The sequence below is a fragment of the Drosophila virilis genome, chromosome X (assembly GCF_030788295.1).
Source record: "Drosophila virilis strain 15010-1051.87 chromosome X, Dvir_AGI_RSII-ME, whole genome shotgun sequence".
Taxonomy (NCBI): domain Eukaryota; kingdom Metazoa; phylum Arthropoda; class Insecta; order Diptera; family Drosophilidae; genus Drosophila; species Drosophila virilis.
In genome coordinates, this window is record NC_091543.1 from 17449363 (window position 1) to 17463883 (window position 14521).

The 14521-nt window shown below is 43.2% G+C and overlaps 3 protein-coding genes across 5 annotated transcripts in view; 2 read left to right on the forward strand and 1 right to left on the reverse strand.

Annotated features, from left to right (window-relative positions):
* LOC6635438 (E3 ubiquitin-protein ligase KCMF1) overlaps nucleotides 1-14521 on the reverse strand; it is a 126203-nt gene that overhangs the window by 16713 nt on the left and 94969 nt on the right. The window lies entirely within an intron of this gene.
* On the forward strand, nucleotides 7256-8727 carry LOC138911298 (uncharacterized). Its single transcript, XM_070209469.1, has one exon. The coding sequence runs from the start codon at nucleotides 7318-7320 to the stop codon at nucleotides 8605-8607; it is 1290 nt and encodes a 429-aa protein (XP_070065570.1). The 5' UTR covers nucleotides 7256-7317; the 3' UTR covers nucleotides 8608-8727.
* On the forward strand, nucleotides 12636-13759 carry LOC138911042 (rho GTPase-activating protein gacII). Its single transcript, XM_070207925.1, has 3 exons — nucleotides 12636-12789; nucleotides 12852-13493; nucleotides 13640-13759. The coding sequence occupies exons 1-2, from the start codon at nucleotides 12636-12638 to the stop codon at nucleotides 13361-13363; spliced, it is 666 nt and encodes a 221-aa protein (XP_070064026.1). The 3' UTR covers nucleotides 13364-13493; nucleotides 13640-13759.

The window sequence follows — 14521 nt, forward strand, 5'->3', positions numbered from 1 at the left end:
AGCTTCAATCCTGAACCCATTGAAAATGGGTAAAAAGGTTATAATAATCTTAAAATGTTTCTGCTAGGTGTCAAATACAATTCTATAGGATCTTGTATACAGATTTTATTATTGGATGCCTTGCTATTTTATTCATTAACATATTCTAAATATTTAAAAGCGGACTTAAGGCTTTCATGAAGCAACTTTATTTCATATGATAGCATATCATTTTTTAATTTAACTATTAATTCCTAGCTTTATTTAAAATTTTTGAAGTTGTAAGCTTCAAAGCTTTTGAGACACAAAATTGTTAGGTATTATTTTTCCTCTAAACATATTGATTATTAAAATCAGTTAAGCTTTGCGCAAGTACTTGTGAGATACAACCCCTCGCTGCTAATAAAACTCTTAAGGAACCAAAAAACAAGTCTTAAAATAAAAGGGAAATGCATTTTTATACCAAAGTCCCAAGTACATTCCTTTCGCAGAATTTAAATGTAATTTTGTTTGATAGTGTAACATGCCGATCTACATGTTAGTCAAGGCTGAAAGCTCTACAACACAAGACACACATTGTCAGCAAACCTATTTCAATTAAAATTAATTATTCATTAGTAAATTAATCATTTATTTAATTGCTTAAAGTTAGCTAACAAAACTTGCACTATTTTTCAATTACAACTCAGCAACAGTTGAGCAGAAATATATGTTGCGTACTTTTTGGTGCGGCAGATAATTAAAGACAGCTTTGTTGTACTCGATGCTATTGGAAGATTTGGTCAATGTGTCTTATGCTACACATAATAAATGTACTCTTAAGCTATATGGCAGCATTAGACTCAAAAGTACATATCAATAAAAGACAAAGGATGCTCCTTTTGTAAAACCGCAGATCACTTGCTCCTGCAGCTTGTCACATTAATTGTAGCTAGATTTTGCGACTCGACTCTACTTGATGCGACTTTTTGTTCAACACTTTTATGAGAGTGTGCTCTGTGTGCGGAGACACGGAGACGCGGCGGCGTGTTGCGGGCAGCGCGCTGCTGGTTGCGAGTTGCAAGTTGTTGATTGCGGGTTGTGGGTTGCGGGCCGCGGGCCGCGGGCCGCGGGCCGCAGGCTGGGGGTTGAGGGTTATGGCTTTTGGGCTGCGATGTCAGCATCAGCGTCAGTTATAAGCAACAAGAAGCAGAAGAGTTTTGCGCGCTTGGGCCCAGCGCACTTAACACATAAAACAAACAAATACAACATTGGCAACAAGAGCAACAAGAGCAACAACTACAACTACAACTACAGTGAGCCCCCCAACGAGCGCCAGAAAGTCATTCAAAAGTCAACCAACTTTCTTCTTTTTGAAAAACGTTAAAGAGCAGAAAAAGAAATACTTGCTCGCACACACACGCACACTGGCGCGCTCGCAACGTCTGGGGGCTGCATGAAAACTTGCAAAAGCAGCAACAACAACAACAATGAAGGCAAGTCGCCTGCTGATTTTCCTTTGTTGTTTGCATGCACACGAATGCCCACAACACCAACACACACCGTCCCACACAATCCAGCCCCAACGCAACCCATCTACCCCTGCCCCGCAATGAAAGATCCGTAGAACAATCCCTGACATACCCCTGACATACCTCTGCCCGATCTCGACCAGAAACGGCTGCTGCACTTCTGTTTTCGCTATGACTTCGCCTCTCCAAGGTGCCATCAAAATGTGCGCCACGTTGACTTCCACGTTGACGTTGACGTTGACGCTAACGTCGACGTCGCTGTCGCGTCGCCGTCGGGTCGCTGTCGTTGCCGTCGTTGTTGTGCGTTGAGCCTTCAAGTTTATCACCTCATTGTTTTTGCACGCCGGGGCTGCAGCTCATTGTCAGCGCTTCTGTGAGATGCTCTGCGTGTGTGTGTGAGTGTGTCTGAATGTTGCATAGTATTTTGCATCTACTGCCGTTGTGTATGTGTGGGTTCTATCGCTGGCTGCGCCAGGTGGCCCAACTGTGGCGACTACAGCCACTCAAAGGTGGCAATGTCGACATAAAATGCATAAAAAAATTCGAATGCAGTTGCCATTTATGGTTTAGTCAGTCGACAGGGTAATCAAAAGTTGTGCCGTAGCCTTCCCAGAGACACCATATGTGAGCACAGCCTAAGTCAAATCAAATCAAGCACATCAATATGCCTTAGACCTAAAGAATTATGGATTTCTTAGCTAAATATCGTTGAACCTTTATAGTATATGCACATTCGATTGCAACGGAATAGCTAAGTCCAGTATATACCGTTAAAGGCTATGAGATCTAGGGTCTTGAAATTCGGATAATTTTGTAATATTCAACAAACTAAGCCGATGAACTTTAGATAGACAGACAGGACAGATATATGCACATTTGATCAGAACGGATAGCTGAGTCAAGGTATAAGAACTTTACTCTGTAAATTCTGAATATTAAACGAGTTTTTGTAGTGCCTCAATTTTTTCCAAGTCGATAAATATCGATTCGAACTTCTATTTAAACTATTTTAGTTCCCAATTCCTAGCGAGCAGCTGCCGTTCTACGTGCTCCTGATAACCATTAGCTATCAGGTGTAGCCATAACCTAGGGCTGCTTTCGGGTTAAACAGCTCCAATCGTTGGGAAAAGCTCAACTGGCCAATAAACCAATATTGAATAGAGCAGGCAACAATGGAGGCGAGCAGAAATGGGAATAGAACCAGGAAGAGAGCGGCAAGCGGAGGGGATAAGGGAAAGTGGGGCTTGTTGCTGCGTGCCTGGGCGCAACGTGCATTTAACTTTGTCAAACACAAATCCTTTGGGCAAAGAGTTTGTCTGGCGTACGCACACACATTAGAAAGAGAGAGCGAGAAAGACAGAGAGAGAGGGAGAGAGAGAGAGAAGGGAACAGCAGACATAATCTCATAAAGATAAAACAGTTTAATGTGGCAGCGAACAAAGCGGGGACCATGCAGAAGTGGAGAATGAAATTTAAGATGCACATGGAGATAAAAACAAAGAGAAAGAGCGAGAGCGAGAGCGAGATATAGAAAGAGATAGAGATAGAGCTAAAAAGCGAGATGATGTGGAGCTGTTTGAAGAACCCATTGACCCCCTGCCGATACGGCTGACAAGATGGCGAACGAGAAATACATAAAAACAGTCGCCCGACGGCGTTCAGCGAAATGCGAAAATCTGTCAATTATTTAAATCGCCTGCCAAAAATCTGAGCACCAGGTCGCTTAGCCCCCGGGCCAGCCAACGTGAAGCGCCATCTACTGGCAGCGGGCGGTCCTCGTCAAAGGCCCTGTCGTCCATGTTGCTCGGCCTGCCCAAACTATGGCCTCTGATGAAGCTGCTTTGTCTGTTGGTAATTAACATGAAAATAAGCGCATTAACATCATGGACGCTGGCGGTTTATGTTGCTGATGAATGATGCGGGGCGGCGGGGGGCTGCCGGCTGCGGGGCCACAAGCCGCGAGCTGCGAGCTGCGAGCTGCGGATGCGATGGCATCGTGAGGCAGTTGGGCGGCTTGGATTTGAAGCTTTCTGGTTTAAGGGCTTGTCTTTGCCCCTGGCAACCCAAAAATGACTTCAACTTGGAGCCCTAATTATGAAATCGAAATCGAAACCGAAAATTCGCCCAGCGAATCTGCCACGAAAAACGTAAAGCACGCAAATTAAAATAATAAATTCGCTAAATTAAAGAAGGAAGTCATTAAAGTCGCTGGCAGACAGACAGAAAGCCAGAGCGACAGAACGACAGTCACTCAGTCAGTCCAACTGGTTGGTGGGAAAGCGGCTAAGGCATTCCGCACAGCACATTGAGTGCTAAGCGATGAGCACTCAGCGCCGAGCTCTCAGCGTTGAGCCTTTTGTGTCCTGACGACGACGTCATTAGCAGCATTTACACGTCGCACGTTGAAGCCAAAGGATAATAAGTAACGACGTCGTCTTGGCGAGAAAGCGAGAAATCGGGAAAGTGTGAAAAGAAAAGCGACGGCGCTAAGACAAAAACTGACACAAATTAAACTGAAATTAGTTGCGACTCACTTCGTTTTGACGCTGGCGACAACAGACGACCGAAGACGCTTCAAGCTCATCGTCATCGTCATCGTCATCGTCATCGTCATCGTCGTTGTCCTGGATCCGGACATCTTCATCTTCATTGCCTCCATTACCAGGCTGATGCGCGTCCACGTCGGCGACTTCATCTTCTTTGTGCCAGCGCCTGTGTGTGAATGTGTCAAGCCCAAAGTGGCTGCTAATGAGCGGCATATGGTCAGGGTAAAAAGGGGCGTTCCCAGATCAACGGACTTGCCAACTCACCCAACTTGCCATTGTCCAACATTTTAAATAACTAATACGAGCTATTCGAAATTTTAGACCGACTAACGCAAGGCAGCCGTCATCTTGATTTCCTTTAAAGGAGTAGAATGGGGTAGAATATGGAGTAGGATTTTGCTGGTTCCAAGAGGAGCTATTTATAGCATTTGATTTGCACTTTTAAACCGAAAGCCCGCCTTCACATCAATTTATATTAAACTGTTTGTCCTGACTGATTGACAGATTAACTGATTGACTGACTGATAAGCTGCCTCTTGGAAATTTGTACTATAATTAAAAAATACATATCAAATAAAACTAGAGTATAAAGTAAAAAAAAAACTGTATTGATGCGAACTTTTCAGGTGAATCTTGTCCTGCATTTCATTTTTCAATCAAACAATAATTAGTAATTTTTCTTAAGAATAAGTAGCCTATATTGTTCCAAAAGAACACAAGAATACATATTTCATTTGTATTCTCCACAATGCCCGCACAATGCTGAGCTAAGCAATTTCACATAGGCAGGCCAGAAACTTGTCCATGCCGGCTTGTGACCCACATCCTAGGTGGGGTTTTCGCATTTTGATTGACTGGCGGCCCACCACATGTGTCAGCTCATCGTTCTGACGTATATTATATCTATATTTAAGGGGGCACAACCTTATTTATAGCCCCAGCCAGGAGGCTGTCTGGCGCATTCCCACGAAACGCACAGACTCAGTTCACAGGAGCAGAAAACATTTTAAAAATAATATGAAAATACATTTAAAATAAGTAAATAAAATATTTTGTGCTAATTTTGTCAAACCCTAGCCCCCACGCACCGAGCAACCCTTTGCTAGCATTCGACTGGCTGAGGACAAGCCGCATCAACTTTGCCAGTTGTTTCAACTTGCCCCGGGGGCGTCGAGCAGCAGGTGGAGGGGCGAGTCGTGGCATGGCAGCGGAATGATTGCGGCGTTGGGTCGGAGATACTTTGTGTTATCAGCAGTCAGTTAGTAGCGGAAACTTTTTAAACGTTTTCGAAACAAGTTGAAATTTAAATAAACCTTCCAATTTTTGACGACCCCGCCCGCCTGCGGCCGCCACTGTGCCCCGCCCTGCCCCACGCCCCGCTCGCTTGCATATGAATGCAAAGTTGAGACAACAAAATCGCCAGAGAAATGAAACTTTTTGCCCGAGCACTGTAATTTTTGCCTGTGCTTTGCATTCGGAGAGTTGATGCCACGATTCAAGACTCCAGACACAGGACTCACGATTCAGGACTTAGTACGCGGGACTCGCAACTCACAACTCAAGCCTGAGACTTCGGCTTTCCACTTGCTTTTTGTGCCCATAAAATCGACTTAAATTTTTATTGCGACAAAAAACTGTTTGAGAAGAGAAAAGAAACGCGAGCGCAAAGTGCGCAAACTACAAGTGGGCTGGAGAAGTGCGGTGTGGGCCAGGCGGTGCATGGTCGCGGCCAGCGGCTTGTAAGTGCAGTCGACGCCGCTGGTAAAATCGTATTATGGCATAGTATTTTTTTACCGCGCCCGCCCCCAAACAACACGTTCATGATGCACCCACCCAACACTCGTCCAATGTATCTAGCGTATGGAAAGGGTATCTTAAAGTTTATACCGGGCTGGCGCAAATTTTTCCCAATAATATTATTGAAATACCAGAAATTTAATTAATAATCTAATAAATAAATAATAATAATTTTTATCTATTGTGCTTATTATTAATATAAATTGTTATAAATTTATGTATAATTAATTAAAGCTTATCTTTCCTTTAACTAAACCAAAATCTTTTTCGAAACCAAAAACATTCACCCTTGGTACTTGCCTCTGAACAGGGAATCTGAAAGTCACGCGTACACCATTTGATAGCATTTTTCCATCATATTTTTGCTATTTGGGTTCACTCGTTGCCCAATTTCAGTGAGCTCTGTTTTCGTACATATTTTGGCCAGCGCCGGAAAGTATGCTATGCTATCATATTTTCGCTCGGTCGGTATACCGTAAGCGGAGGCAGCCTCAGCGGCAAGCGGCAAGCGGCGAGCGGCAAGCGGCGAGCGGCAAGTGGCAAGTTCAAAAAGTGCCAACGACGGCGACGATGAAGGCAACGAAATAATAAAAAGCAAACTTTTTACCAAGTTGACTTTGACACATTGGGCCAAGACAAACAGTGCGAGAGAGACAGACAGAGAGCGAGAGAAAGAGATGGGGGGAAAGAGCGGGAGGGAAGAGATAGTAAAAGAGAAGTAACCACACGCCTGCCCCCCTATCCACCACCAGTCCGATCCGTTAGCTCTTGCATGAAAATGGCATAACAAAATTGTCGGTTGGCATATAGCTTGAGGGTAAGGTATATGCAGAAGGGGGTGGGGTTGGGAATGGGGGAGGGGGCTGCAGCCTGTGCAACAAAATATACATATCTACGTTTTTCTCTAGGCAAAATGGAAAAATCGCTGGCTATTCCGGCCAAACAGACAAACAGGGAAACAAATGCTGCCAGCTGCCAGCTGACAGGAGACGAAGCAAGTGCTACAAAAAATTTGGTCTCAAAGGGCTGAGTGGGCGGAAAGGGGTATAAGTAACGCGCTTTGCAGTTATAAATTGTTCATTAATGACGTAATTAGCTGAGGATCATCTATATATAAGTGTATAAGTGGCTCGAAATTGCTGGCAATGGTGCGATGTGCTCCGCAATTAGCGTCAAGTTCTTGGTAGCCATATTAAAGCAGCTTAAGATCGCACAAAAGTTTCGCGAAGCAAAATTAATGAGCTCTCTGGGCTATCGCGATGAAAGCCGCTGCCGCGGCTGCGACCGCTCTACCCAGCTGATAAGCGGCCGCGATAACCGACGGATAAATGGCGCTCATTAGCCTGCCCAGCTGGAGCAGCTCGGCAGCCAAGAAGTATATAAGCCAGCCGGACGACCTGGACTAAGCAGACAGCACTTCGAGCCATCAACTGAACAAGCAGCAAGTGGCAAGAAGCAAGCAGCAAGCAGGAAGGAGCAACAAAATGATGCAAATGCAAGTGGGACGTACTTTGGTTTTGGCGCTGGCCCTGCTCAGCTGCCTGGGCCTGGACAGCGGCCGGGCGGCCAATGTGGGCAGGCAGCGGCGTGTGCAGACAAGTGCCACCAGCACGGGACCCACGCAGGCGGCATTGTTCGGGCTGCCGCTGTGGCACACGACATTCAACTCGAACGATGAGTACTTTGAAACGCCTTACGGACGCCCCAACTTGCAACGTGCGGCAATCGCCCGCTATCAGCAGCAGCAGCAACAGCAGCAGCAACAGCAGCAGCCAAAGCATCTAGCATCGAACATTTATGCAGAGGAGCAGCGCAGCCAGCAGGCGGCAGAGGCTGATCGTAGTGGCGGTGTCGGCGGCGCCTTGGAACTGGACTATGCGGATCTGTTGCCCGCTGCAGAGCTTACGCCCGCACAGATACAACAGCTACTTCTGTTAAACACACCCGTTGCGGCGGCACAGCAGATGCGCTACTTCAATCCCAGCAGCCGCAGCAGCAGCCAGGACGAGCCGCGCTTCTTTCACATGAAGTACCTCAGGCAACAGAACACCAGCTCGCCCAGCGATGGGTGGCGGAACATAACCACGGTGAACATTAACAACAACAATGTGACTAATCTTCTGACAACTCCGGCCGCAGCGGCTGCCGCACGTATCGTCGGATCTGGACTGCTACGCGCTCCACAGCTGCTGCCCATGCAGTACTTCCAGACGCGTCAGGGACAGGATGCTGTTCAGGAGCTGCCCTACGAGCTGATCGACTTGAACGCTGCGGATCTCTATGGCGACGACGTGGCTGTCTCTGGCGTCGGCCTTGCTAGCCTTGGTGGCCTTGGCGGTGCGAGTGCCATCAGTGGCATCAGCAGTCTGGCCGGTCTCAGCGGTCTCGGCGGTCTCAGCGGTCTGGGTGCTGGTATGCCTCTGGTGCCCGTCACTCTGGGCAATAATGCGGTCGGCTATGTGCCACTCAATTTGGGCATGTTTAGGCAACTGGCGGCCAGCACTGGAGCACTGCCCGTTCGGGAGGGTGAAGATGACGCTGCGGTGGCCATTGACAAACAGGAGCCGGAACCAGAGTCCAACGATGCGATCGAGGAGCCAGCCAATAATTCCGCACAGCAAATAAACAACTCACGCTTCCAGCTCTTCGGCCAGCGCTTGAGGCAACGTCCCGGAGTCGCCGCAGTCTCCACAGCAGCTGTCAACGAGGGCTTCCCAATGCGGAATCCCCTGAGGACATTCGCCAAGAACATTCGCCGTGTGCAGTATCTGTGAGCGCGAGCGCGAGCAAGATACACACAAAGATTTTGAAAAGAACTGGCCAGGAATTGCATTTACTCATTCGACTCACAACTCTAGACCATAATTTATTTTAATGTTCTATTTTTTTTTTTATGTAAATTATTTTGAAGCAAATAAAACAACGAATATTCTGTAAAAGTTACGAGAGCTGGTTAGTTGAGCAAAAAAAGATTTTAACCTGCATTTTGAAAGGAGAATATTTTTAGCATCAACTGGAATTCAGAAGCTTGCAAAACCTTCTCCAGTAGAAATATATAATAATATATTAAATTGGATGATAATTTCTTTTAGCTGTAGCTTTAAAATGAAATGACCTGCATATACGATTCCAGAAGCTTCACGTCAAATTTGATGACCATTAAAGCCAAAGAGATATGCTCAAAATATAGGATTTACAAATTGTTTCTTATCGATTGCCTGAAAACGAAAAAAGGTATCAAAGCTCGCTGCGCGGGAACTTCGAGGACCTATGTTCAAAATTTCAAGTTGTTAGAGGCTTTGAGATCAGCCCATTCTCACATGCGGACGAATGGACGGACAAACAGACGAATGCTTCTCAAGAATACATATACCTTATGGGGTCGGAGACACTTCCGGGTATAATAATATAAATAATAAGACGATTCTACTAGGCTATGCTTAAATGAACATAAGCCAAAAGACAAATAAAGCAGCCAATACTAACTCTTGTACATTTAGGGAATATATTTGCAATACACATATGCTTTACACTGTCTACTTGGTGAATTCTTGCATTGTGCTCGGCTTGGCTCACTTCTGGGCGGGGACTTGAAGAAGGCAATAGTTATTTGTATCGACAATTTCCACTTAGCATATTAACCTGAGTACCAAAAAGCACAATCTGTTAACAAACTCTAGTATAAATTGAGTGCTTATTAGCTAAGCAGCTGCATATTTGTCTTTGAGGCTTAAATCACGAATGTTTTCCGTATGTAAACGGAGGCTAATCGAAACTATTAAGCATACGCCATGTTGTGCCGGTCAGAATCGAAGCTGTGGAGCTTAATGCTATAATGCACTTCGCTCAAATTTTAAGTAGATCGATTTAATTTGCTTGCATAACAATTCAATCAGAGGAGAAAACAGCAACAACAGCAGCAACAACAACAATAATAATAAGACGAAGAAGTAGTAAGTACTAATAAATTGGAATTTAGCTTATGTGGATGAGGAGGACTGAGCTGGCGGGTGAGCCGAAAAGTGCAGCTGAATATTGAAATATGCTTAGAAATGGAGATGGATATTCATATAAATGCAATGTGCCAGACAATATGACAGCCAGTCAGTCAGACAATTAGACATTTAGTCTCACAGTAATATGTCAACTATTTTCAAAAGAGAGCGCAGCTATTGGGGAGCTGCCAAGACGACGACTAAGATGCGGATGCGGATGGAAACGGAGATGCATAGCTCCCAAAAGACATCTTAATTGATGGCAGCACTTATCTAGAGTGTGTGTGTTGTGTGTGTGTGTGTGTGTGTGTGTGTCAATAAGAGCACCAACAACAACGACAACAATCATAATTGGCAACTGGAATTCGACAAGAAAACTAACATCAACCGAATTTGCAAATACAACACGCACATCAACGAGCCAAGCCACAATAACAAATTAAATAAATATAAGAAGCTTTTAAGTTTTTAGAATATGTTATAATTGGATTTTATCACAAACAGCAACCACAAAATCAGCAACAACAACAACAACAACAACACAAACACAAACAGGCTCCACATTTGATGATAACTTCCAATGGCAGCGAGCCAATAATATAAAATTTAAGCGAAGCAAATGATTAAAGGCATTTCGAATAAAGAGCATTACGCGTGACTGCACAACTCTATTATAAAGCAATACTTTTCAGATACACAATTATTTCAACATTCAGCTGATCCCCCGCCCCCGTAAGTAATTGAAATTGCTGTCTTACATTGGCATATATTATGCATACACATTGTTATATATACATATATGCATATATACAATGATTATATATGGGACTAATATCTGATGAAGTCAGCAAACCGATTTTGAAACCGGGCTTCTATTAATTTTACTATGAACTGAACCATTTATTTTTTATTTTTAAAAAACTGGTTTGGTTTATTGTGAAAGTCTTTTCAGGAGGACCCAGCTACAAAGCATCTATAGCTTGGGTCTAACCAAATTGTGGATAGATATCAAATATAGCCCGTATGTTCTATATGAATATATGCACAGCCTGCAATATTTTCAGTAGAACGGGCGCAAATGTTGAAAGTGAATTGTTGCAATGCGAAGCCCAGCTTTGAAGGCAGGCAATTGATTTGCTCCGAGCAATAAAATAATATATTCCTATTTGATATACATATAAATATATTTGATATATATATATAGCTGCTAGCTAACAAATATAATTGGATATAAGATATATGAGAAGCTAAGGCTTAAGGACAGTTTAGCGATTCGATCCGATCGATCATTCTTATTTGTTCTCATGCATTTGTCAAATAGCTATCGTGAACATAAAAAACTGGCATCTAACATATGACTAGATATATGCAACATGAGCAAGCAGGCTTTGATTCGACCCGAGCAATGTTTAAGTATATAGCTCATTCTTATTTATCCGCAAGTATTGAAGAATTAACTGCCATCATGCAATTTTTGAACCGCGCTCAACTTGCATCTGCTTGAAGGCCCCACTTTATTTCTAACTTAGCTCTCAGGCGTTCTTGTTGGCATTTCCAAACTGAATTTATGTAATGCATTCAAAGTTATTTTCTAAAATATTTCTTTCATTTTCTTCTGTTTTGCTAATCAGAATGCCTCGGGTTAAGGGTCATATGAGGTCTGGGTGATTATTGACACAACACTTTCGGAAATTACAAGAAAACATTTTGACTTTGGCACCAAAAGTTAAAGTTACACACAGCTACACGGAGCAGATACATTTTTACTGCAGATAGAGATACAGTTACAGTTAAGGGGCGAAGCATGTGTGCGTCTACATGTTTGTGTGTCTGCATGGGTATATGTGAAGAATACAATGTACTTGACTGTCAGGACTTGCAGTTCGTCCGTACGTCCGTCCGTCCGTCTGTCTGTCCGACTGTCTGTCAGTCTATCTATCTGTCTGGCTGTGTGCTTGTGTGAATGAAACGCTTAGTGCTAGGGTGACTGTGTGTCTGTGTATGCCTGTATGTGTGTGTGTGTGTGTGTGTATGAAACACTTTCAAGATTAAACCAAAAAGATTTAAGTGAATTATGTTAAAGTTATTTGCCTGAGTGTCTCACGCACTGACACTATCTGCCGCATATGGCTGCCGTATCCTTCGGCCGCAAAAGTGGTCATGTAATATAAATATGTGCATAAAAAAATATGCTACACATACACACACACACAAAAGACAGAGGCTGGCTGTGAAAACATAAATTCGTTTATTTATTTATACAACACGCTCGGGCTGTTGCTTTAGCAGGCCATAAGTATTGTATCTCACAGATACAATGTTAGCGTACATGTCCGTGTGTGTGTATGTGTGTGTGTGTGTGTGTGCATAGTTGTTTGGCCTGCAACTTGATTTGCCAGTTTTTCGTTCGTGCCGCCTACCGAGATTTATGTGCGCATGTTTATTGTCGAGTTTATTAGATTTGATTTACTGTGCCTACAACTTTCACTTGTGCCTCAGATACGCACTCTGTGTGTGTGGCGTGTGATGTGCGTGTGTATGTGTGTGTGTGCGCGCACAACTCATAGATACACTCGCACACACTCTCTGTTGATTTACGTGCCCGGCAGCCATCGCTGCAACTCCATAGCCCAGCCCAAAGCTTCTAATGATACCATGTCAAGACATCCATCGTTGACGTCGTGTCATGCACGCAAGCCCGCAATTAGATTTCGGGTGAAACTTTTTAATTGCATCCCACTCATCTATAAAAGAGTCGTTCCTCAGCCGAGCATTCGCACAGAACTCAGCGATAGAATCCAAAGACGATGGCGTTGCCAACAAAAGCTCGAGCCAGAGCTGGAGCTGGAGCTAGAGCTGCAGCAGGAGCTGGAGCAGTCACGCTGCTGCTGGGCAATCTCTTCCTGCAGCATCTGTTGCTGCTTCACCTGCACGTGGCTGGCACTGAGGCAACACGAGCTGGTGCGGCATGGGCTACACTTATTCACCCGGCTAGTTGTAATTGTATCCTATTCTTTTCGCAGGCTACCGTCTACCGCAGACAATGGGTCGCAGTGCTGGTCAGTCCGATGCCAAAGCTGACAACGGCAGCGGACGAGATCTTTTCAAGAAGTTCATGCTGTGGCGCGGCCTATTCCCGCAGGAGCCGCCCAGAGATAATATAATTGTGGTGCCACAGCCAAGTCCCACCTTTTCCACCACCACAACGCCAACCACAACAACAACCACAACAACAACCACAAACAACAATGGCACCAGCACGCGACGCTGGCGCAATCTGGAGAATACGGAGGATCTGCCTGCGCCCACTTTGCCCACAAGTCAAATGCTAGACAATGGCGGCGCCCAGAAGCGCGTCACCAAGCGGCACAGGAACGCATCCAAGTCTAGAACCAGATCCAATGGAAAGTTGCGCAGACAAAAGAAGAAGAAGACGCGACACCGTCACATTCACAAGCGTCAGCGCCAGCGGCAGCGTCGGCAGCGTCAGCTGCGCGGAGCAGAACCCCAGCGAGATTTGGCACAACGCCATTGACACGGGGCTGGAACAGTCGCCAAGCGTTTCGCTGCTGCCCAACAGCAAATCTTGAGAAACTGATTATTCAAAGAATATTTTACTCATAAATAACACAAATATTATAATACCCTGAACCCATTGAAAACAGGTAGCAAGGGTATAATGTATAAACATTTTTTTTTAGTGTGTTAAACAAGTTAATTATTAAAAAAAATATATTTATTATTTATTTTATAGCTTCTTAAAATTATTCAAACACTTTCTTTAATTTTTACTTTTGTGTTTTTTTTGTAGTGTTGTTTAGTTAAATACAAAAAAGAGAATGACTAGGCAGATGATATTAGAAGCAAATTTATTACTGAAAATGAAACAAGTGATTTGTTTATTTGGGACTCGGATTTTGTGGAAAGGAACATAAACGAAACTAAATAACTATAATTTAAATAAATAAAGTTGAAATTAATTATGTGAAGAGTTTTGTATAAATATTTGTTTACCCTTTTTAGTTATGCATATATATTTTCTTTAAGTGTACTGTTGCATAAACTATGCTACAAAATTCTAGACACAAATATATTTAATTTTTAATCTATTTTTTTTGAGTGTACTGTGAATAGACTTTAATAAAAAGTGTTAAATTAAAGTATTTTGTATATATTTTTTTTATTTGTTTTTTTTTCTTATTGATGCATAGATTGTTTTGAAGTTTTAAGTTAATTGAAATATAATGAAAATGGCATGCCTAAGCAAAGAAGTACAGCCAAAACTATTTAAATGTGAAATTGAAACAAATGCTTTGAGCGGAAGGAGATTTAAATTAGCCTAATATCGTCATATTTCATTTAAAAAATGCATTGATAGTATCATCAATAGATAAAATTAATTGTTGCCCAATGGCAAATTTCTTTTTTATAATTATTAAAGTGTTGCGTTTTGGCTTAACCGCTTTTGAAGGCAACGTATGGGAAAAGCTTATTGAACGCTTTAAAATTAAATCATATAGACTTTACTATTTTAGACAGATTACGAACTGATTCAAAATGATACATATTATATAAATTGCAATTAAAATCAATCTTTGCCTTGTTTAAATCAATGGGTAAAAGGTTAAGTTATTAACTTTCAAGCTAACATGCCTCAAGTGTGCTTAAACTAATTTCTAGCTTCAACTGAAAA

What these genes read in the sequence shown, in the direction of transcription:
- LOC138911298 (XM_070209469.1), top strand. Translation starts at nt 7,318, where the DNA reads ATGATGCAAATGCAAGTGGGACGTACTTTGGTTTTGGCGCTGGCCCTG.
- LOC138911042 (XM_070207925.1), top strand. Translation starts at nt 12,636, where the DNA reads ATGGCGTTGCCAACAAAAGCTCGAGCCAGAGCTGGAGCTGGAGCTAGA. An exon ending in CACTGAGGCAACACGAGCTG is followed by an intron (nt 12,790 to 12,851) that starts GTGCGGCATGGG and finishes TTCTTTTCGCAG; the next exon opens with GCTACCGTCTACCGCAGACA.